Raw genomic sequence first — 25,471 nt, 5'->3', positions numbered from 1 at the left:
AAGGTAATCGTTGATTTTTACCTTCAGTGACTGCACTATACAAAATAAATTGTAATTTACTGATCTAAATTCGCGTAATTTGGAAGCTTATAAATTATTCAATGATATGTCGTCGCCAAATAATTAGTTTAATGCATTTTAAGTACAACTTTCTCTTAAGCCGGGAAGATAGGGTGGTTTTCTTGCGAAGGGGTTGTAGCTCAATAATCGAAATGCACGCGATTTAATAGTTTATTCTTAGAGTATATAAGTTATAGGAATTATATCCGCAATACGATATATTTTAAGTTTTCTCATCATTTTTCTCTTATGTTAAATCAATTAAAGGGTTGTTTGGGGGGTGAAGGGGATGAGCTCAAAAATCGAAACTATATAATTTCAAGAGCTCATAAATAGCTTGTAATTCTGCCGCAAAAACCGATTCAATATTCCTATTTTTAAGTAGTTGGCTCCCCCCACTAAAGTATCAAATTCCTGCTCAGTGGAACGAGCTCAAAATTTTTAGTTTGCGGAATATGAGAGCTCATAAATAGCTCATAAATCAGGGCTATTTGTTTTTTGATTTTTGCAAGTGGGGGGGGGCAGCTCAACACGGGTAACTGTCACTGCATTCTTAATACTGGGGGGAAGATGGTTAAATCCATTTAGTGTAGGAAACAAAGGTTGAACCTTGCAAAATGGACACAAGTCCGGTTTTATTTTTTTTCTGGTATATCAAGGGGTGCTTATTATAAGACTAACTTTTTCTGAAAAAATTTCGCCCCGGAACCTCCCTTTTCACCCCTTTAAAGGGGGTAATTTGTGGTTATTGCGGAACGTAGCCCTTCCTGTACCTTTTACAAAAAATTTCTTTTATAGAAATATGAAGAGGACTATATTTTCTACGATTTATTTCCGACAGCATCTCTCTATCATCCACCGTTTAGCGGGGGTGGCGCCATAAAGTTGACAAGTTTTTAAAAAAGATGTTTTTAAAAAATATATATTTTTCCCTAACTGTAACGGAAATTAAGAAGAAATCCTGCGGTAATTATTCAAAAATAATTGACTGATTTTTTCGTACAGATTTCACTTAAGGGTAATTGCCCTTTTTTTAATTACAGGGTGTTACATTTTAAAAAACCTCTTTTTATACCATCTGAACCGTTTATGCCAGAGTAAAAAGACTTTCAGCGATTACCCATGTATTGGTGCTATTTACAAATTTGTATAATGCACCCCCATTTTTTCCCCGGAACCACCCAAAAAAAAGAAGAATTAATAAATAAATTGATTTTCTTGGAATCCTTCACACACAATGCCCTTTATTAATATGCTTCATATATCATTTTGTGCACGTTATTATTACCCATGCATGGACACCAAAAGCGATTTCCTAGTGCAACCCCTGTAGCAAAAAAAAAATAAATAAAATGGGGGGTTGAAATTTTTTTCTGTTTTTTGCTTTTTGATCCATATGGGCATATGCTTCATCAATAGTGCTTTTCAAAAATATATATGGTTATTGCAACATCTCTGCGGAAACCACCCCTATCCTTGAAAATATACTGCAGAAACTACCCCTATCCCTTGGCGAGCATGTTTTTACGATTTTCTCATTACCTATGTATTCTTTTTAAACAAAACTTATACAAGGTTAAAGACCACTATTTACTCTAAAAATTATGTCCTATTCATTTTTTTCGTATAAGCAACCGTTACGGCACAGTGGCACCGTAAACCTCATATATGCTTTGGCGGGCTCCAGTTTTTGTTTTTTTTTTTCGTCATCTGTTCGTTTTATTGATAAAGTACTTATGTAAAATAAAACAACACAGTGTAACCTACAAATTATGACTTATGCACATTTTACATTCTTTGCTCCCCAAAGCCACAGTGGTGGCCCAAAATAAATTTTTGCATATTTTCGCCACCTACACGCATTTTATTGCATTAATGCTACCTTAATAGCACAATATTTACCCTTAGGTGGTCGCTAAGCAGTGGCGGATCCAGGGAGGGGTGATGGGGGTGATCACCTCCCCCCTCTCAAACCAAGTGATATTATATTCAAAGATTATAAAAATATTCATTTATTTTTATAGAAATTTAACCAATTGGCACCCCCCTCTTAACGATGCTCGATCCGCCACTGTCGCTAAAGCATAAAAAGTCATTCTTATAAAAATAATATTAATATAATATAAGTTTTTCTATAAAAATAAATGAATATTTTTATAATCTTCAAATATAATATCACTTTGGTTTGAGAGAGGTGGGGGGTGATCGCCCCCATCACCCCTCCCTGGATCCGCCACTGCTTAGCGACCACTTAGGGGTGAATATTGTGCTATTAAGGTAGCATTAACGCAATAAAATGCGTGTAGGTGGCGAAAATATAAAAAAATTATTTTGGGCCACCACTGTGGCTTTGGGGAGCAAAGAATGTAAAATGTGCATAGGTCATGATTTGTAGGTTACACTGTGTTGTTGTATTTTACATAAGTACTTTATCAATAAAACGAAGAGATGACGAAAAAAAAAACAAAAACTGGAGCCCGCCAAAGCATATATGAGGTTTACGGCGCCACTGTGCCGTAACGGTTGCTTAAACGAAAAAAATGAATAGGACCTAATTTTTAGAGTAAATAGTGGTCTTTAACCTTGTATAAGTTTTGTTTAAAAAAATGAATAGGTAATGAGAAAATCGTAAAAACATGCTCGCCAAGGTATAGGGGTAGTTTCTGCAGTATATTTTCAAGGATAGGGGTGGTTTCCGCAGGGATGTTGCAATAACCATATATATTTTTGAAAAGCACTATTGATGAAGCATATGCCCATATGGATCAAAAAGCAAAAAACAAAAAAAAATTTTCAGTCCCCCATTTTATTTATTTTTTTTGGCTACAGGGGTAGCACTAGGAAATCGATTTTAGTGTCCATGCATGGGTAATAATAACGTGCACAAAATGATATATGAAGCATATTAATGAAGGGCATTGTGTGTGAAGGATTCCAAGAAAATCACTTTATTTATTAATTCTTCTTTTTTTTGGGGTGGTTTCGGGGAAAAAGTGGGGGTGCATTATACAAATTTGTAAATAACACCAGTACATGGGTAATCGCTGAAAGTCTTTTTACTCTAGCATAAACGGTTCAGATGGTATAAAAAGGGGTTTTTTAAAATGTAACACCCTGTAATTAAAAAAAGGGCAATTATCCTTAAGTGAAACCTATACCAAAAAATCAATCATCTATTTGTCAATAATTTTCGCAGAATTTCTTTTTAATTTCTGTTGCAGTTAGGGAAAAATATATATTTTTTAAAAACATCTTCTTTAAAAACTTGTCAACTTTGGGGCGCCGCCCTTGCTAAACGGTGGATGATAGAGAGATGCTGTCAGAAATAAATCGTAAAAAATATAGTCCTCTTCATATTTCTATAAAAGAAATTTTTTGTAAAAGGTACAGGAAGGGCTACGTTCCGCAAAAACCACAAATTACCCCCTTTAAAGGGGTGAAAAGGGGGGTTCCGGGGCGAAATTTTTTCAGAAAAAGTTAGTCTTATAATAAGCACCCCTTGATATGCCAGAAAAAAAATAAAACCGGACTTGTGTCCATTTTGCAAGGTTCAACCTCTGTTTCCTACACTAATTCATACATTTGTACAACAAGGATGTCATTGTACTGTTTATTAGTTTTTTGAATGTCAAAATCTTCAATATTTCTCGTGGAATATGAATGAACTTGACCCCTCAATGTAACATATTCATTATGTGACATAGTATGCAGGCAACACTCCTTTTTTTAATTTAAAAATGAAAACCATAGTAAGGTAGTAAAGCCTTTGTAGAACTGAAAACCAACCTAAAGTAGAATACATAATCTCATACATATGGCACTAGCATGTCAAAATAGCACCTGTATTTAAATAGGTACGGTGGGCGCTAATGGGTAAATTTTAAAACTTATTTCCAGTCAGCTGTTTGATTAAAATATTTGTGCAGTTTTTAAATGATAAATGTTGAAAGGAACCATTTTATTTGTATTATGTCTTCAGCTTAAGGCCCGTATTCATAGTCGAGACTCAAGTCAGCGTAGATGCTTAAGGCCGACCTTGAAAAAATTTGTATACAAATTTGTATAAGAATTTGTTCAAGGTCAGCCTTGAGCATCGACGCTGACTTGAGTCTCGACTATGAATACGGGCATAAGTCATAGTCATAGTCATACTTTATTGATCCTTTAAGACATTCAAAATAAATGTATAGGATACGTCAATACAGAAGAATTCAGTATAAAAAAAAAAACATCAATGTGTATAATACAATATTCACAGTGTAACAAAATTGACAAAACATAAAATATATAAAATAACATTCTTACAAGTAAAATATGAAGCTACTGCAGTTTGTCCTCCAGATATTCATTTATCGAATAATATGCTTTTTTTATGAGTAAATCTTTAACATTTTTTTAAATTTAATGGACAGTGGTATTTCTTTCACAGCTTTTGGCAAATGGTTGTATAAGGTCAGACCCATATATCTGAAGCTATTTTGAAATTTAGATGTTCTGTGTTTAGGAACTCGTAAAGATTCAGCACTTCTTGTATTGTAATAGTGATTGTCTGCATTTACTGGAAATGTATTTATTTCCTCTTTTACATAGAGTAAACATTTATAGATATATAGGTAGTAGAAAGTTAAAATTTGATGTTTAATAAAAATTGGTTTACAAGATTGTTGATAATCCAAATTAAAAATTTTACGGATAATTTTTTTTGGTAATGAACACTTTGGCACTATCTACTGAGTTCCCCCATAAAATTACATTATAGCACATGTGGCTGTAAGCAAGGCTATAATAAACGTTTATTAATGCCGATATGGGTAGTGTGTTTTTAATTCTAGATATAGCATAAAAAGCTTTATTCAATTTCATGTTCACTGAATTCACTTGCTCTGACCATTTCAGATTACAATCAATGAACACACCCAAAAACTTTGTAGAGTGAGTGGAAGATAACATATTGTTTCTATCATGGATGGTTAAGTTATAGTCATTGGTAGATGAGTTGTATGAATGAAAATAAATAATTTCTGTCTTGTCAATGTTTAATATTATTCTGTTGGTATTACACCAGCATCTAAAGCAGTCAACAACAGTCTTCATTGTAATTTTTAATTCCTCGAGTGTACGTGCAGAGACTATTAACGAGGTATCGTCAGCAAACATTGATATTATAAGTGCCCTTATGTGATCTGGTAGATCGTTAATAAAAATTAGGAATAATAATGGTCCCAGCACGGATCCCTGTGGTACTCCTTTGTTTGTCGTGTATGGTTCTGAGCTTGATTCTTTAATTTTCACAACACTCTTCCTGTCACTTAAGAAATTTATTACCCATTCTAGAAATATCCCTCTAAAACCAGCATTATATAATTTATTGCGAATAAATGTTATGTCTAAGCAGTCAAAAGCTCGTGATAGATCAAAAAATAGTCCTGCCACGTGGTTTCTACTATCTAATTCATCATAAATACGCTCAAACAAGTTGCATGTCCCATCTCTAGCCGTGCGAGTAGGACGTGTTTGTATATGGTTCCGTATTATTACCCAATTTTGGACTATTACGAACAATCTACAAATTTGTGAGTGAAACCTGTCTTCCTGTCACTTAAGAAATTTATTACCCATTCTAGAAATATCCCTCTAAAACCAGCGTTATATAATTTATTGCGAATAAATGTTATGTCTAAGCAGTCAAAAGCTCGTGATAGATCAAAAAATAGTCCTGCCACGTGGTTTCTACTATCTAATTCATAATAAATACGCTCAAACAAGTTGCATGCAGCCGTAAGTGTCGACTTTTTTGGTCTAAATCCGTGTTGGTTTGGAGTTAATAAATTGAATTCTTCTATAAAATTTAACATTCTGTTGTATACAACCTTCTCTATTACTTTGGAAATTATGCTAAGGACAGATACTGGTCTATAATTTGAAATATCATGAGGGTCATTCTTTTTGAAGATTGGAATAACTTTTGCCATTTTAAATATGGATGGAAATTGGCTGGTTGTTATTGAGAGATTAACTAAATGGGTTAAAGGATTCGATATATGCTCACTAATCAGTTTTATTATTTTTACAGATATGTTATCAATACCAGTACTAGGCTTATTTTTTAATTGATCGATTGTATTTTTTATTTTAATTGGAGTTTAACGGGTAAAAAGAAAAATGTTTGGTTACACATTTTTGAGGTAGTACAAGAAGAACGCAACGATGTGCCAAAATGAGTTTAAAGATTGTATTCTGTAATTGTAGCAAAATATGAGGCAAACGAATTAGCAATATCACAAGACTTGGTAATAATTTTATTATCATAATGTAGAATAATATCAGACCTGTTCTTTTGCCTACCAGTTTCCCTGTTTACTAAATTCCAAATTGTTTTTGGTATATTGTAAGATTGATTAATTAAGTCAGGGCCATAACTACCATTGGGGCAACCGGGGCCCCCGACCAAGGGGGGCCGTGCATATTTTAAAAGCCGATATCAACGAAATATTTTCAAATGACACAATTGTAAAAAGACCGCAATATAGTTTTAATTTTTCACTGGGGAAATTAGTATTTTAGACTAAAATGCAATTGGAACAGAACAGGGCCCATGAGGCTTCAGCTAAGCTCATAAAAATTTAAATTATTTCTTAAGAAATTAGTTATTTCGGCGTATTAAAACCTAAAATGCCATTGAAAGGGGGGGCGGGCTAAGCTGGGGTCCCTGAGACCTTTCGTAAACATATAAATTGTGACTGAGGCAATTACAGTAGACTCCCGTAAGTTCGGCCTCGGTTAGTTCGGTCTCCGCTTAGTCCGGCCGGCTCTCTGAGCATTAGTCACACACTTTGCACATCAAAAATCATTAGAAAAGAAAATTCAGAAAAAAATTACTGACTTTTTTTAAGTGTTAAGAAGCCAAACCACCAATGTACAATAATATTTTTAAATTTTATTAGGCCTAGAGTTCTGTAAGTATTGTTTTATAGTATTTTTGTAACAGTCTATCTTTTCATATATTATGTTAAATATATGTCAGAGTATTCCTCTGTGTTGTCTTCTACTTAATGTACAAGTGTTTTGTTTTTACTAGATCCATACAAACAATAAATGGGCATTTTTTAGATAAGCATCGGTTAGTTCGGCCACTTTTAAGTTCGGCCTAGGGTCCGGTCCCGAGGTGGCCGAACTTACGGGAGTCTACTGTAGTTATTTTGGCGAAAAAAATGCAACCGGAATAGGGATCCCAGGTTACAGCTACTTTGTCTTAATCAATTTACCCCAGACCACATCTTGGTATGTGAAAGGAACCACATATTAAAAAGAAAGGTATACATAAGATAAAATGAGCACATTTTATAAGAAACGTTATACCAGTTTAGATACACAGTAAATGTGCTCTTAGAATTTATCAATTTTTAAGTGGTTTTAAATTAGAAAAAATACCGAAGTTTTGCATCAAAATAATCCTTAAGGATTTATCTAATTGAAAATTATAAAGTTACAATAATAAATTTAATGGTTTAGTTGTAAAATTGCATTTAACACCAAAATGTAATTAGTTGTTGATAAAAAGAGACTTTTTTCCACTTAAAAAGTTAATGTGTTTTGGTGACCAGTGGTGGAGTGTTCTTTGAATTCAACAAAGGATCTAATTGTTAAAACTTAAAAATGGCTGGAATATGTTATAAGTGTCAGACTTCATGTAATTATAAAGAAGTCAAAAATGAGATGTTTGGATGCCCATGTGATTTATGCAAAAGAGTAATTTGTAAATCTTGCTCTGGCTTATCAGCTTCTGAAGTAAGAGTTGTAGTTATGTCTAATAGAATAATGCCTTTCTTTTGCCCTTCATGTAGGGATGCTTTAAACATACCTGCCCTTATAAAAAAAGTTAATGATCTGAAATTAGAACTCCAAAATTTCTCATCAAGCCTTAATTGCAAAATCACAACTTTAGAGCAAAGGATACTAAGAATGGAGATTTACGAAGCTGATAAAGTAACTCAAAGTTCCAAATTAACTGTTTCAAATTCTGATCATGTGAAATCAACTGACACTGGTAATCATTATGAATCGTTTATAAGTGAATATAGTGAACGTCGTAAACGTGAAAATAACCTTATGTTGTTCAATGTTCACGAATCTGCCGAAGATTTAAAAACAGTTGAAGAATTACTTTCAGGTTTTACTGAAGTATCCATAAAAAAGTTGTTTCGTGTTGGAAAGCAAGGAAATAGGCCTCGACCAATTAAAGCAATTCTGGACAGTTCTGCTAGTGTTATTCGTGTACTAAAAAACCGAAGTCAATTACCTTCAAATATTAGAGTTAGCTCCGATCTTACTATCAGTCAGCGAAATTATTTAAATGAACTTAGGAAGGAACTGGAAATAAAAAAAAGTGCTGGTGAAACAAATCTGACTATCAAGTATGTACATGGAATTCCTAAAATTTTACCTATTAAAGAAAAAAACTAATCTGTAGGGATAAATCTAATTTAAATCATTCAAAGCTATCTGTTTATTTTCATAATGTGGGAGGCATGCGTACGAAGTTGATAGATTTTAGTCTAAGTGTATTATGTTCGAGTTATGATGTTATTATACTTGTTGAAACATGGTTGACAAATAGCTATTCTGATTCAGAATTGGGCTTGGATTCTGATTATAATATCTTTCGAGCAGATCGTGATAATTTTGATCATTTTAAAGATAAGGGAAGAGGTGGCGGTGTCCTTATAGCCGTTAAGAAAAAGTTTAACAGTTTTGCTCAATCTATACCTCATACTAAAGTTGAACAAATTTTTGTACTAGTTAATATTGGAACAGAGAAAGTTATTTTTGGCTCTGTGTACATACCGCCACGGTCTGATCATGAAATATACGAAGATCATTGTAATGTCCTTGATTTTATATTAATGAACAATAACTACTCTAAGGTTTTTATTTCTGGTGACTTTAATCTTCCGAATGTTACGTGGACAAACGATAATTTAGGAGTTAGTTTATTGAACTATCCACCAAATTCACCAGCTTTACATATGGTCAATTGCTATAGTTTTTACAACCTTTTTCAAAATAATTTTGTGTCCAATAGTAGAAATGTAATTTTAGACTTAATCTTTTCTAATTGTAACGAGTTGAGTGTTGTAAATGCTGCTGATTTAATTTTTCCTAACTCCCTTAACCACAATGGTGTAACATTTGATGTTAATATAATAAATAACAGTGATCCTTTAAAGTACGCAGAGTCATATTATGATTTTAAAAACGGTGATTATATTGGTATGAACTTTTTCTTGTCGGAAATAGATTGGGATTCACTAAAGGCTTTGAATATTGAAGACGCTGTGTCTAAATTTTACGATATTGTCAATCATGCAATAAATTCTTATGTTCCTAAAAAAGTATGTAAGACAAGTACATTTCCAATTTGGTTTAGCCCGGAGTTAAAACGACTAATAATAGAAAAGAAAAAATATCATAAAAAGTATAAGATGTTCAACAATTATGATGATTTTATTATTTTTCATAACTTACGATCTGAATGTAGTACACTGAGTAAAGATTGTTATAATTTATATGTTAGAGATTCTGAATTTAGAATTAATAATGATCCAGGCACTTTTTGGAAATATATAAACAGTCGCAAAAAAAATTATGATGTACCTTGCCATTTATATTTAGGAGATGATCAAAGTAGTTCTGGGGAGGAAGCTGTGAATTTATTTGCCAAATTTTTTTCTACAGTGTTCACTGACCATAGTACTACCCCCCCACAATATCAATTTGAAAATGCTGGTAACATGAGTTCATGCTCTTTTAACATAAATACTATTTTTGAGAGTATTCACAATTTGGCTCCTAAACTAAATTTTGGCCCTGATGGCATTCCTAACTATCTATTAAAACAATGTGTTTGTACTATATCTAAGCCATTGTGTATACTCTTTAATAAATCTTTGCAAGAAGGGGTTTTCCCTGATTGCTGGAAACGAAGTTACGTAAAACCTATATTTAAATCTGGTTCAAAGTCAAATGTGGAAAACTACAGAGCAGTTTGTACTATATCAGCAATTCCAAAATTATTAGATTATTTAGTTACTAAGCAGCTTACTTGTGAATTCGGCAGTATTCTGGTGAATGAACAACACGGTTTTGTACAGGGTAAATCTACAGTAACTAATTTACTTCTTTATCAGAATGACATTGTTATTGCTTTGGAGAACAAATTACAAGTAGATTCCATCTATACTGATTTTTCTAAAGCATTCGATAAGGTCAATCATAATATCTTACTTGCAAAACTTACAGCATACGGTGTTTCTGGAAGTCTCTTTGATTGGATGCAAAGTTACCTGACTAATCGAAGTTTAAGTGTAAAAATAGGATGTTTTCTTTCTAATGCTTTTACAGCTACATCTGGAGTACCGCAAGGTTCCCACTGTGGCCCCCTTCTATTTAATCTGTTCTTGAATGATGTTCACTCTATTTTTAAGGAAGTTAACTTTTTAATGTTTGCTGATGATGTTAAAATATATAAGACTGTCAATAATGAGGATAACATTTTTCAGCTTCAGTCACAAGTAAATGATTTTTATGAGTGGTGTGGTAGAAATGATATGGAACTTAATATTAATAAATGCTTTTTAATAACTTTTGCTAGATCCCATTCGCCTATTCACCATCAATATTTTATTAATAATACTCCTGTCACACGTGTGAACGAAATTCAGGATTTGGGTATAATATTTGATTGTAAATTAACATTTTACTCTCACATTGACCATACTGTTTCGAAAGCATTTAAGATGTTGGGTTTTGTATTGCGTTCATCAAAAGATTTGTCAATTCACACAATAAAAATCTTATATTGCAGTATCGTGAGATCAATTATTGAATATGGTTCTATTATCTGGTCACCTAGTTATGCATATCAAATCCTAAATATTGAAAAGGTTCAAAACAAATTTTTACGTTTCGCAGCTTTTAAGATGGGTTTAACAGTTAGAAATTATACTTATGATAATATATTAAAGAGATTAAATTTACAAACTCTTGAACGCAGAAGAGTCATGTTGGATATTTGTTGTCTTCGCAAAATTATCTCTGGTGTTATTAACTCCGAAGAATTGATAAGTCTTGTATACTTTAATATACCTGCTAGATTGACACGAAATCCACAAATATTCAGGGAACAACGACATGCTACAAATTATGGTCAATATGCACCAATTAGTAGATTGGCCCTGTATGGAAACAAGTTTAGTCATGTAATAGATCTGTTTGGTTCTTCAGTTTCCTCTATTAAACAAGAACTCGGGTGTCTTGAATTTTGAATTTAAAAAATTAAATAGATTTAACTGTTATAGTTAATTCAGTTGTTTTCATCATTTACAAATAATTTATATTCTTTTTTATTTTTTATGTTTGTGTTTTATAGTTGTAGTTTTACATGTATCTAAATTTTATATTTTCATTATTATGACAAAAGCTCTGCTTTATTGTATTTTGTATGTATTGGGTTTATCCCGTTAATAAATAAATAAATAAATAAATAAATTAGGATCAGTCCCACCAGTACACTGACCAGCTTCACCGAGTGTGCTTGGCTTACACTGCAGTAGCTTAAGGCACCTTAAGGTGCTTTTAAATCAAAGTGAACACAAACAAAGGAACGAATTCGTATAGGCGTTCGCTTGGTTATTCGTTCTGTACAAAGTAAGACCATTTACATTGTAGTGAACGAACACATTCGTTGATAATCCATCCGCAATATCAGATACAGATGAAGCTGTAATCATTAGCACTGCTAATTTTATAGTTATTGCAGGACATGCTGAAAAAAAAGAAAGAGAGTGTGGTGTTCACATAGGAGGGAAAATGTGCTTTCAAGGGGTTAAATATCAAACATTTTTTCGGACCCCTCTTGCGCTGGGGGTAAATTCCCCAGACCTCCCGGTAGGGGCCCCCAGATCACATTTGCCCCGGGGCCCCCAATATCGTAGTTACGGCCCTGGCATAAGTATGTCAAGAAAGTTGTATCTCACTCCTGCTTTTGTAAGGTATATGTTGAAACAATAATTTAACCATAAATAAAATACCTTTTTACTCATAGGCACCCTTTAAATGGCTTTACCTTTACGGGGCATATATGGGTTGCAACACACTATGGCAAAGGATCACTAGGGGACATAATATATTACTCCTAAAGCGTTGAAGGCAAGTTTATAAAAACAATGTACTTACATAACTATCAAATATGTAATATTATTAAAATTTTAAAGGGATTATAAAATTAAAAACAAATGTCAAAATATTGATGAGTGTTAAAACATCAAATTACTTACAGCAGCAAGTTTAAAAATTCTACGTTTTCTCCATATTTCGTCCGGTCCACGAGATCTTATAAAGTTAATTGCTGTAGTAAATACCATTGTGCAATTATACTTAAATCTATTTTCCTAGCTCCAATATATTATATTTATTTAAAATAGAATATAATATGATCTTGATCAGGGTTGCCAACTTAGAATATAAAAAAACGATTTATTTTATATTCTAAGGTTGCCAACGACCGAACACAATACGGGAGAGATTGGGTGCATTCAGCAGACGCAATCGCTAAGTAATCGATTAGTAATCGATTTGTGATTTACATGCTGAATGTCACAATTTATGTGGCATTCAGCAGAAAATCACTAATCGATTAGTTAGCGATTGTGTCTGCTGAATGCACCCATTAAAGGCGCGTTCCAAGTGACATGAAAACCGTCCTTCGTACTGCCCTCGTCATGCGCATTATAAAAAATGCGTTCCAAGCGAACATGAACGATGATTGGTATCGTACACCGTGTTGTTCCAAGCGATCCATGTACCGCTTCGAAATCGGTAACTGAACGGCCCTTTTGATACATGCCTTCAAGCAGAAACTATTTGTACTGACTTGCGCAGTTAGGATTGTTTTCATTTTTACTGGTCACTGGTCACTGCTAGGAGATCAGCTGATGATTCAATAATAGAATAATCCACAATTTACGCTATTAGTACCTGTGAATCTTGATTTCCGTTTAAATAATTATTAATTCTTTTTTTTTCAAATTAATCTTATAAAAATGGATAATTTATTATTTTCTTTTTTCATAGAAGACAACGATTTAATGTCAGATATCGATTCTGGGGAAGGTTTTGAAGCTGAAGTGATGTTTAATGAACATATTAAGTCCACTTTACATCAACAATAAATTGAACAAGAAATTGACAAAGTTATTCACGGTCAAATTTGGCTTATACAAAACACAATTCTACATCCAATCTTGCCGTGAATAAAAAGAAAATTGACAAAATAAAACATATCCAATTGTTCTATTTCATCAAATTATTTCACTTTCTTTTACAAACCATACATTTTGTACTCGTCAAATTTGGTATTGAATAACTTTGTCAATTTATTGTTGATGTAAAGTGGACATTAGAAATATTAATTTCTAACCATCTAGCAAACTACTAGTGGTACAGTGGTACTCGTACTGAAAATGGTTCAGGCGCAACTCGAACTTGAAATGGTACACCAATTCGTTCCAAGAGGGTTACGTACCGCCCGTACCGGTAATCGGATCGAGATCGAAAGAAAACCGTTCAAGGGCGATTCTGCGCATTAAAACAGTCCAATTGATTTCGTGGCGGTTCAAGGGATCGTACAAATGTGTCGTCTTGGAACGAACCTAGTCCAGCAAACGACGGCAATGTTGCCAGATTCCTTTTAGCGGGAATTTTAAAATTTTATAGCAGTTTGGTTTTAAATTTGACAGTTCTGTTTTCTCAAGTCAAAAATCTTAACCTTACTTTTACAAGTGATTAATGATTAGGATTATTATTATTATTTTATTTACATGTAAATTGAAACAATAAATATTGTGCTGTGTCATAATTTCAAACTCATTATGTTGCAGTCTTTTCCAGTTGATAAAATTGCAATTCAAAAACTTTTAGGTAGGTAGGTGTAACAGTGTAACTTCCACATTATTATTTATTTTTAAGTATTAAGGTTGATGTTGATATCAAAAATTTAGATTTCAAAGATAGTTTTATGTAGGTAGATACTAATAGAGTAATACTAGATAATAGATTAGATACAAAGTAAGCTGTAAGTAGTATAACTGCCCATGTAATCACCTGTTATGTTGTTTTTTTAGATTTGCACAGGAAGAGAACAAGAGTACAAGAACATGAAACATCTTATTATGAATGTATATGTATGTGATCCTCAAAAAATTATTTTACAAAACAAGATAGAGAAAGAGCTTTAAAATCCCAAGGATCCTGCAAAATGTTTATTTGGTGTACCTACTAGTCGAATAATAGTATCTAAAAATATTGAAACTATTTTAAAACACATTATGGGCATGAGGATGATATAGAGCACTTACATAAATACCAAAATCAGATAAATATCTCTTCAAAGTTTATTTTGAGACTTTCTTCAAAAATGTAAGTAAAATATTTGCATATCGACGGCGGAAAGGCAGGACTTCGTAACTGAAAATTTTTTATAACATGAGTTACTTTAGTTTTCGCTTTAGTATCAGCAGCTATTAAACAGCGATTACAGCTGGGAAAGTTTCCGGAAGGCTTTCAAAAGGCTTTCCCAGCTCTAAAAGCTGTTTAATAGGTGCTGATATACTTATTCTAAAGCAAAAACCGAAGTAACTCATTTTATACAAATTTTTCAGTTATGAGGTTCTGCCTTTCCGCCGTCGATATACACAATATAATTTAAAACAAGAATGTTACCACTAAACCACTTTTTAAATATTACTCATAAATATTTACTATAGTTTACAATTTCAAACTAGTGTGTTTGATTCTCCTATACCTATATTTTATTTTTTAGTAAACTTCAGACTGTTCAGGATAGCATAATAGCATAGGAGGCGAATTAAAAAGAATTGATTTACTTACAAGAAAAGATATCACAAACATTAAACTCTCTTATGGCATTGATTTGAAAGATGGGTATATGTACAATGATGATGCAACCAGTGTTTATTTTTGGGTTGAATGCTTACAGACTCATGTCCAATATTATTTTACAAACAACAGGGCATACTAATGGATATTCATTCTGAATTTAACATTTATGATTGTTGTCTTATTTTCCTTAATACTGTGTCAAAAGGAAATGTTAATTAAGTTTGGTAAATCCTTTATCGCAATCGATGGAACTCATGGGCTCAATTCCTATGACTTTGAACTTATGACAGTATTAGTAAAAGATGAATTTGGGAATGGATTTTGTACTGCTTTCTTATTTTCAAATAGAAAAGATACCTACTTTAATTTACCAATTTTTTTAAATACATGTCTGTGTTGGTATTATATGTATAGTCAAATGTTTTCATATTAGGCATAAGCGACACCTTTTACAATGCCTCGTCAAATGTAATGTGTATTGCTCCTAATAGACTGTTAAGTGCCTGGCACATAGATAGGGCATGGTAAGTAAATCTTAATAAAATATCTGATTCTGAAAAAATCCTATTATGTATACAAGATGTATTAATGATGGTTTAGAGAGTGTTAATAGCTTTTTGGGTAGACTTCTAAGTGATGTAGATACATACAATTTTTGTAAGTATTTCCAGTAGAACTACTGCAATAACATCCAACAATGGGCCTATTGTTATAGGAAGGGGTTGTGGAATTAATACCAATATGACCATTCAAAATTTTGGATAAAAGGGTATCCATTAGTTGTTATCAGTTAAGTTTAAAACTTGGCACTCATGGAGAGCTATACCATAATATATAATAGGTATATCTCATAATATTACATCTCATATTGTTCACTACAGTAGTAATGAGTGAGCCTGCATACACAGAACCATAATAATATATTATAGTTCGTGTATGCAGGCTCACTCATTACAATAGTGAGCAATATGAGATATAACATATTATAGTATAAGTCTCTGTGCTTGACCAGATTAACATGTTTGGTGCCCATCTCGAACAAGCTCCACTTGGCTGGTACCACATACTTAAATCATTTATTTAGTTACACAGTACTACTCACATAACATGTGTCGTCAGTACCTTCCGTAAAACTTTCATGATGCTACCCATACGTCATGGCCACTGAATGTGTTAAAGCTTGTTAATGTAGGAGAGTTATACTAAAATATATATCTTATATTTTTATATTATATTGCCTTAAATAGAAAAAATATCTTATTTAAATTGTATCCATGTAAGTTTTGATTTAATGAAATAAACCTTTTAATCAAAAAAGTGTTTACTTGTGTACACCCAGCAATATCCTGATCATAGATAAATAATATAGCATTACCAGATCCTGATATGCAGACGCCAATAGGGCTTTTCATCGATTGTCATTTGTTTCGAGCTTCTGTCATGAGTCACATAATATTAATGTATCTACGTCATACGTCTTTGGTTTGTATCATTGGTATATACCAATAACATACGACGTAGATACATTAATATTATGTGACACATGACAGAAGCTCGAAACAAATGACTGTGAATGAAATACCCTATTGAATAGTGCTTTTCATCGATTGCCATTTGTTTCGAGCTTCGGTCAAGTGTCACATAATATTAATATATCTACGTCATACGTCTTTGGTTTGTATCATTGGCAATATCAATAACATATGACATAGATATATTAATATTAGACAACACATGACAGAAGCTCGAAACAAATGACTGAGTGAAAAGCCCTATATCATGTAAATACAAGTCATAAAGATGTCTTTCTACGGTTAAAATTTCACAGCTTAAAGACATCATTTATGTAACTTCTTAAGCCGTCACAAAATGACTGCAATAAGAAAATAGAATTTATTACCTCGCCTCGCCCCCAGGCAAAGTAAAGGTGCTAGGCCACTAAGAAAGTTTTTTTCAATTTTTTTTATTTTGCGGCTTTAGCGCTTAACTATTTAGCCAGATACATGATGAGAATTAATACTATTATAATACATATTAAAACTAATTCAAATTACTAGTAATTTTATTAATATTCTGAATAATTATGTAACCACTTAATACTAAAATAAAAAAGTGTCCATCTATACTATCCCAACACATTTTCATCTTTGAAATCGTAAATTTCCATTCCCATTAAAAAATAATTTGTACTGTATAAGTATATTTCTTTTGAGCTTCATTTTTTTTTCAAAATACTGCAACATGAGTTTTAAATTATGACACAGTACAATACTTGTTTCAATATTTACATGTAAATATTTGTTTGTTTATTTGGGTTTATATGACTGCGGACACTAAATCCATTCGCCAATACATGTAAATAAAATAATCCTAATTACTTGTAAAAGTAAGGTTATAAATTTAAGAATACCGGAACTCTCTTTTAAGACCAAAGTGGCATTAGACTAATTTTAAAATTCCCGCTAAAAGGAAAAAGGTAAATCTGGCAACAGTGCCGTCGTTTGCTGGACATATAGGCCCGATTGTACATTGGCGGCTTAAGCTATGGCTTAGTTGAACCGGGTTCAATTTTGAGCGTCGGTTTAACTTCATTCGGGTTGTTCAATGCCGAGTTCAGTTAAGCCGAGGTTCATACAAATTTTGGTAAGGTTGGCAACGTAAGGCATGCGTATTCAAAGCAATTCCCGTCAATTCTCGACATAAATTTTCCCGCCATTTATGTATTATTATTTGGTTTTTGTCAATATAATTCTTTTATTACTGTTATTAGTTTAATCGGTATTTTCTATCGTTTAGTTTATCAGTTTAATCAATTTCCTACGTTAAATTTGTGAACAGACCATTTGAATAGGTATTATAAGTATTAGGATATTGCAATGTGTTTATTTTCTTTTTGAAAAAAACTGTTTTTATATAAGTGTTTTTTTCTACACTGGACGCAAAAAAGCCTTCCAATTTCACCTCTCAAAAAGAAATATTGGTATCTTTGGCCAAATAATAAAGCAGAATTGTACAAAATAGAATGAAACAAATAACCCCCAAAATTTTAAAGAAGTTTATCAAAGCCATTGATTGTAGCAGATAGTAAGAAATTTTTATAAATATCTAATAGTTGTTGTATGTATTAGTTTAAATTTCTAAATTAACAAAGTATTCATGCATAAGATTTTCAACCTCCTCCTACGTTTGACAAATTGTACTTCTCATGATTCTCTAGACTATAGACAGTTAGATTTACTACATTTTGGCTAATGTTATTGCTACTTCTTCTTCTTTATGTAGTATGGGCAAAGGGTTATTAAAAAGCATTGCAATATTGTGTATCATTGATGTTCCAATTACAATTGAATGGGCCTTCCGAATAAAAGTGCCATGTGATTCGTTTTTAAGAAATCGAACAAAAACTGTTAAAATTATAATAATGGTAAATTTATACATTTTAAGGATTAGTAATTAATTACTTCAGCTTAGTACCATCTGTTTAATTTCAGTACTTAAATTACATCTCAACTGAACTAACTTTTCTTCGTCATTGATATTTTATGGACTTTACGGTCTTTAAATGTACCTATATTCTTCTTAATATATTCGTCATGCTTTGACTGGCTGATTGACATATAGTCCATGCCATTAAAAAGGATTAGTAATACAGTACAGTTATTTACAAACTGTATTAATAACTAACCCTTAAATGTGTAAATTTACCAATATTCCAATTTTAACAGTTTTTGTTCGATTTCTTAAAAACGAATCACATGGCACTTAACAATTGTTATTCGGTAGACCCATTCAACTGTGTCTATGCATTCTGCATTCTCATTGTGCCTCATTAAATAAAATTTCAGCTTGTGATGAAGGATTGCGTAAGGGTGTTATCAGGTTTTCTTGACTCCGTAACCACTATCACCAAAGAAGATACTAATTCAATCTTCACATTCTCTTCTCATAAATATTTAACTGTTTACAGCTATGATTTCAAATTCACTCAAAAATGTTAATATTTGCCTTATTCTAGGGAAGTAGGTAGGTAATTTAAATAATTTTAGAAGGTAAATTAGTTTGTAATTATTATTAAATAAAGTGATAATATGTACCTACATAAGCATGGTACAAATATAATTAATTTAAGATTTATTAATAAATTATGTACATCTAATTTAATAAATTAACAAAATCGTTTTCTACATTTGCTTCAAAATCATTCACAAGTTGCAAAAAGGAGCCTGTTGCTTAAAACCAGTGATATGGGCCCACTTCACTGCACAAAACCTTAATTTAAGGCAATAAAAACAATGTTCTTAGAAGATACAGCTTGGTTCTTGAAATGTCAATAACAAATTTGCCACTTGTTTTCGTTCTCGTTCTTACCTATCTGTTCGATTTTTTATTCTATGAGCAATACTAGTTTCATACAAATAGTGAACAGTGAACAGATATCCAAAATCTTTGCAACAATGCATAATGCATTATCCTTCCATTTTCAAAATGATTTTCTCTAGACCTACACTGTTTCTGTGTTCTCCTTCCTTCTAGAATATTTACCATTTCCAGAAAATCTTCATTATTAGTTAAATTTTCAATGAGGTTCATTTTTAAGGTGTAAATATTATGATTTCCGTTGACAAATGACAAAAATGTGAGGTTAAAAATGCTTGAACCAGCGTTAAACCGCCGAACATCGACCGCTCAGCTGAACCCGGGCTTAAACCGAGCTCAAGCTTAAACTTTGTATGTACAACGCACTTCTTGCCCTGAACTCGGTAATGGCGCTGAGCCGGAGTTGAACCTCGATTGTACAACCGGGCCTTAATCTCTCCCACACAATACATAACGGAATAGTATTGTAACTGTATAATAAAAATCTGGGAGAGAGTTTCAGCGCCACCTGGGCAATGGTCCAAGCCGGCGGGAGATTTAAAAAATATCTTCTTCTTTTTCAAGTGCCGTGTCCGTTGAGAAAGTTGGTTATTAACGTTTCAAAAAAGGAAAATCTGAATTTTCGGCGGCAAATTCAAAAATTGTTCTGAATTTTAGTTTAGAGCGCCATCTGGTGAATGGGGTATAATATAGCCAGCTGAGTGGGCCAGTATTGGCCGTATTGGCGCCAAATTCAAAAAGTATGTTTTGAATGTGAATGGAAAATAAAATATAGTCGTAAAATAACAAATAAAAACTTATTCTATGCCAAAAAATATATTCTCTCGGAACAAAAATATACACGGGTGCAAAATTAACCGGACACCTTAAAAATGGGTCATTTTTGATCGCTTGAATTTCCTAAACCTGTTGTCCGAGTTAGGTGATCTTTTTAATATGTTATAGCCTTATTATTTAACAATATCGCTGTAATAATATTGTTGCTAAACAGGTAAATCATTGTATACCCGGTGTACCAATGAGACTGTTTTTTTCTCAAACTTCGCACCAACCTGTGGAATATTCTAGCATTTATAAAATACTGAAATTAAGATCCAACTATAGCCTCATGTTTTCTCAACATTTTGTTTTTTGATTCATTCGCTTACATTACACCATAAGTTAGGTACTTTAACAACTAGCCATGATTTTCACCAATACAGGGTGTTTTTAAATAAGTATGACAAACTTGAAGGGGCAATTCTGCATGAAAAATAATGACAGTTTGCTTTATAAACAGTATGTCCGCAAATACTTCATTTCCGAGATAAGGGGTGTTGAAATTTTTCTTACAAACTGATGATTTATTTATTGCTTTAAAACCTGTTGAGATATGCAAATGAAATTTGGTGGGTTTTAAGACGTAGTTATTGCACATTTGTTGACATACAATTAAGAATTTCATATTCACCATTGGCGCGCATACGGGTAATATCACTGCTCATATTACCTGTATGCGCGCCAATGGTAAATATTAAATTTTTACTTGTATGTTAAAATCTGTACAATAACTACTTCTTAAAACCCACCAAATTTCATTTGCATATCTCAACCGGTTTTAAAGCAATAAATAAATCATCAGTTTGTAAGAAAAATTTCAACACCCTCTATCTCAGAAACGAAGCATTTGAGGACATAGGTTTATAAATAAAACTTTCATTATTTTTTCATGTAGAATTACCCCTTGAAGTTTGCCATACTTATTTAAAAACACCATGTATTGATGAAAAACATGGCCAATTGTTTAAGTACCACTTTTTTATGGTCCAACATAAGCGAATGAATAAAAAACAGAACGTTAAGAAAACATGAGGCTATAGTTGGGTTTTAATTTGGGTATATTATAAATGCTAGAATATTCCACAGGGCGATGCAAAATTTGAGAAAAAATACAGTTTCATTGGTACACCCTGTAAATAATGAAAATTTAACTTTTACCAAAAATATTATTACAGTGATATTTTTAAAGAGTAAGGCTATAACATTAAAAAAGCATTTAAATCGGACAACAGGCTTAGTAAATTCGAGACATCAAAAATGAACTATTTTTAAGGTGTCCGATTAATTTTGCACCCCAGTGTATATTTTTGTTCCGAGAGAATATATTTTTTGGCATAGAATAAATTTTTATTTGTTATTTTACGACTATATCTGTTTTCCATTAAATACATTATAACACTTTTGTCCTTTTGAAAACAAAAAAATTAAACAGATATTCTTAAAAATGTATTTATTTATGTAATTTACTTTATAAACTTATTTGAGCAATCAAAATTTGCATGGAATAGGGCTTTTCATTCACAGTCATTTGTTTACTAAAGCTAAAAGCCCTATTACAGAAGTATAATATCACAGATATAATTTGTAAGTGATTGCTGCTATTCTGGTCTTCGCCTATATCCTTGTGCAGGGATCCACGTTATACTCCATGGAAATGAGTCCCATTCTGAGCTTAGGCATCTATTCACCCTGACCTGCTAAATGATAAATTGAATTACTCACAAGCAAACAAGCAAAAAAAGTAAACCCACCTGCAGAGACTTGCATGCCCATATGACCATTCAGGCATACAATTCATTGGGGTGAGAAGGATTAGTCTGAGTAAATCAGGGACCACTCCTTCGAGCCACAATGCTCCCCAGGCTTTCCTCCACCCTCCCATAGCACGCTGATGCGCTATGGAAGGCTACTTTCATCAAAATGATTGCCATATGAGTCCCGGGATAAAGAACCCTCATATGAAATATTTACTGAATAATGCCAAACCGCGTGAGGTGCTTTAATCTGCTACGTCTTAGATGACGTATGATGTCTGTGGTGTGTGTGTGTATAAATTATAAAAATATGTAAATACACTTAATTAAATCACAAAATGATAACATATCACAGACAATATTAAACATTGACAATTATTTGGCCACTTAACACTAAATCACAAAATGATAACATATCACAGACAATATTAAACATTGACAATTATTTGGCCAGGATGCCCTATGCTCCTTCAAGGAGTAACAGGATTGGATATACAGTAGAACCCCGCAAATCCGAACCAACGGAAAGTGAAAAAAATTAAAAAATTCAAGACAAAAACTTAAAAACATGTTTATTAGAGAGAGTAAAAAACCAGAAAATTTAACAATGTAGGATTAATAGTTCTTTGACATTTTATAAAATTTCTTGAAAATGAATACATACTTTATATGTAGTGCTTATAATAATATTGTATATAGATTAAACATAAACTTACTTCGATTCTATTGTAGTCAACTTGATTCCAAAACCTGGTTAGAACGTTTTGTGACTCAAAATCAATGGCAATGAAAGCTTTGAATGATTAGTTAGGCTAATTTTCAGATAATCGGAACAGGCCCCCCCAGCATTTAGTTGGGATTTGCGGGGTTCTATTGTGTATTTAATATAAATTTAATATATTTGTATAAATTTTAATCAGGACTGAACCCAAATACCATTATAATTATCTTCATAATACTTGTATTAAAAATAAGGCAATTTTAGGAATACACAATTACTAAAACTTAGGTAACCATTTTGAGGATTTTAAAATGTAGATATACATATTATCATAAGATTCATATCATAAGGTTAATACAAAATATTATGTGCTATGAGGTACAAACAGTTCTTACCTAGTGGCGGTAAAAATAAGCTCGGGATTGCGCTTCTGATAATCCCTCTCCTTCCAGATTTCACGTTTGGTAAAATGTCTTCTTCTTTAAAATGCCTAGAACAAACACGAAAACTGTTGCAAACATGAAGTTGTGTATACTGTACACTTACTTAATTGATTCCTCTTGATAAGTTTCATCCATTCCAAGAACATGTCCATTTCATGTTGGGGATTTGGAAAACGTAATCGATTGCTTGTCCAGTCGGTACAACCAGGAACACATTTACGTATTATTTTATGTTCTTCCATTTCAATAATGGTAAAACACAGTCTTAGCTCAATTTTTAAAAAAACAGAACAAAGACAAAATCAAACAAAATGCAATTGCGTCTTGCGTCGAACAACGTACAATGGACCGTGATAGTGTGACGTCAAATTTTTTCAAACACGTTGTGTCTAGGTATACGCTAACGTGTACGCAAATAAAAATGTTAGGTAGAATTAAACGTCATAACAAATATTTTTCCATCAAACAAACACTAAACATATCAAAATAGCGTGTCTCAAAATATACAGTCACTGCCCACGCTAAATAGTCACTAGCTTGATGAAGTTTAACTTTTTTATTTGCGTACATTTTAGCGTGTACCTAGACATAACGTGTTTGGAAAACTTTTTTGACGTTTTGACGTCACGACTATCATGGTCCAATTGAAATTGTGGATTTTGTCATGTGATTAAAATCATCAAATCCCGCGAGAGCAAATGTGTCATGTGTCAGTGTCGTGTGTCATATCAGTGAGTACTAGCGCCCAAGGTTAATAGATTAGGGAGTAGGGGTTATGAGATGTTAGCACCTCATTGATCGAATTTCGTAAAAATAATTATACCATTCTTTTGCTCACGGTTTGTACAGCAATGATCACTAGGTTTCAGATTTTGATCACCTGTAGTTTATTTTTTATTAAGGGTTGAAAATTCAAGGACGAAAAAAAAGATGTTGGCACCTCATTGATCGAAATCTTTAAAACGAATGACTGTATTCGATAGGAAATAAAGCGCTGACCAATGATCACCTATATTGAACATTGATCAGGCTTTTTTTTGCACTGAAAATAATTATTAAAGTTGCAATAACCTTAGCACGCACGCGCAGTCCATTAAAAATTTTATATCTAACAGGAGCTCTGTTCTTTATTTGAAAAATTTTCAAGGACAGTCACTCTTCGGTCCGAGTAAAATGATTCTGTCTAAATCTTGACCCGAGGGGTAGCGGCGTGTAATTTGGGTTGCCTATATAAACATCGACGAAATTTGAGTTATTTAAAACGCTGAAAAGACTAGTTAGTGATAATAAAAACCGATATTTACTGCGGTTACATGATATTTAATATTAAAATATTATTGGATGTGGTAGAATGTAGACTCTTTGTATAATTACCAATTGAACAGTGAAGCTGTTAGATCAATTTTCCGATTCAATCATTTCTACTGTTTACAGTTGTGCGTTTGTGTTTGCTTTTGAGTATGTATTTCATTTTCTTGACATCGAAAATGTTAGGTGTGGAAAGAATTAATAAGTGCGTGAAATGCGAAAAAGTGTATAAACATAAACATGATTTAAAAAGACATGTAAAAAGTTCGCATCCCGACAAATTGGATGCAATTGCCCCTTTAAAAGTGCTTAAAGGCAACGTCTATAAGTGCACACATTGTGATAAACAATTTAGATATAAGTCAAGTTTAAACTTTCATGTCAAAAAAGTGCACACAAATGTATCAGTTTATGCAGAAACTAAAACATTTCATCATAAATGTTCTGTGTGTAATTATCATGCAACTTTTAAAAAGGACTTTATTAAACATTATGAAACTTCTCATAGCATTCCTATGCAATAGGATACAATAGAGTTTTCCAACCATGATGACTTTATTTCTTGGAAGAATAAAATAGAGCTTGAAACAAATGCTAGTGTCGTTTTATTGCTGAAAAAGTGAACTACATAATTGCCACCGATAATAAACAGGCCATTTCGCGATTCAAGTTTATCAACACAAATTACACGCCGCTAATATTCGGGTCAGGATCTAGAATCGAGTATCAAAATTATTGCAAGCTTTTTACTCTTCGAATGAACCGTTTTCTTACAGTGTTGCGCGATTTTGAATAAGTAATAAATTATAAGTTCTGATCCAGAAAACTCAGAATTGATTTTTACATTATAATCAAACGAAGCGGTTATAGTTAAATTTGTTGCTATCTAGAGAATGTAAAGATTATTCGTGATAATAAGAATTGTAATAGATTTCTTTGTTGTGGATATTAGGACTATTTTATTCCAAGGAGATTAAGTCAGATCACACTATTGGCAACTGAGAATCTTAAAACATATGTCTTATTATATG

General features: G+C 32.5%; 1 protein-coding gene and 3 long non-coding RNA genes across 4 annotated transcripts in view; 2 read left to right on the top strand and 2 right to left on the bottom strand.

The window, feature by feature from the left end:
• LOC126888778 (39S ribosomal protein L20, mitochondrial) overlaps positions 1-12,654 on the bottom strand; it is an 86,759-nt gene extending 74,105 nt beyond the window's left edge. The window contains exon 1 of the mRNA XM_050657152.1: positions 12,396-12,654. Within this exon, the coding sequence (XP_050513109.1) occupies positions 12,396-12,482 (87 nt within the window). The 5' untranslated portion in view covers positions 12,483-12,654. The remainder of the gene's footprint in view (positions 1-12,395) is intronic.
• A 1,241-nt stretch (positions 12,655-13,895) lies between these two features.
• Positions 13,896-16,447, top strand: LOC126888779 (uncharacterized). Its single transcript, XR_007699638.1, has 4 exons — positions 13,896-14,037; positions 14,241-14,535; positions 14,939-15,888; positions 15,961-16,447. It is a non-coding gene; the product is annotated as an uncharacterized LOC126888779 (long non-coding RNA).
• A 1,087-nt stretch (positions 16,448-17,534) lies between these two features.
• On the top strand, positions 17,535-19,466 carry LOC126888776 (uncharacterized). The gene is made up of 2 exons (XR_007699637.1): positions 17,535-17,869; positions 18,864-19,466. It is a non-coding gene; the product is annotated as an uncharacterized LOC126888776 (long non-coding RNA).
• Positions 19,467-21,649: 2,183 nt separating this feature from the next.
• Positions 21,650-25,168, bottom strand: LOC126888775 (uncharacterized). Its single transcript, XR_007699636.1, has 3 exons — positions 23,236-25,168; positions 23,085-23,179; positions 21,650-21,911 (listed from the first exon to the last, which is right to left on the bottom strand). It is a non-coding gene; the product is annotated as an uncharacterized LOC126888775 (long non-coding RNA).
• Between the last annotated feature and the right edge of the window lie 303 nt (positions 25,169-25,471).

Source organism: Diabrotica virgifera, chromosome 7 (assembly GCF_917563875.1).
Source record: "Diabrotica virgifera virgifera chromosome 7, PGI_DIABVI_V3a".
Taxonomy (NCBI): Eukaryota; Metazoa; Arthropoda; class Insecta; order Coleoptera; family Chrysomelidae; genus Diabrotica; species Diabrotica virgifera.
The sequence above is the reverse complement of the archived record's forward strand: the minus strand, read 5'-3'. Positions and strand labels throughout refer to the sequence as shown.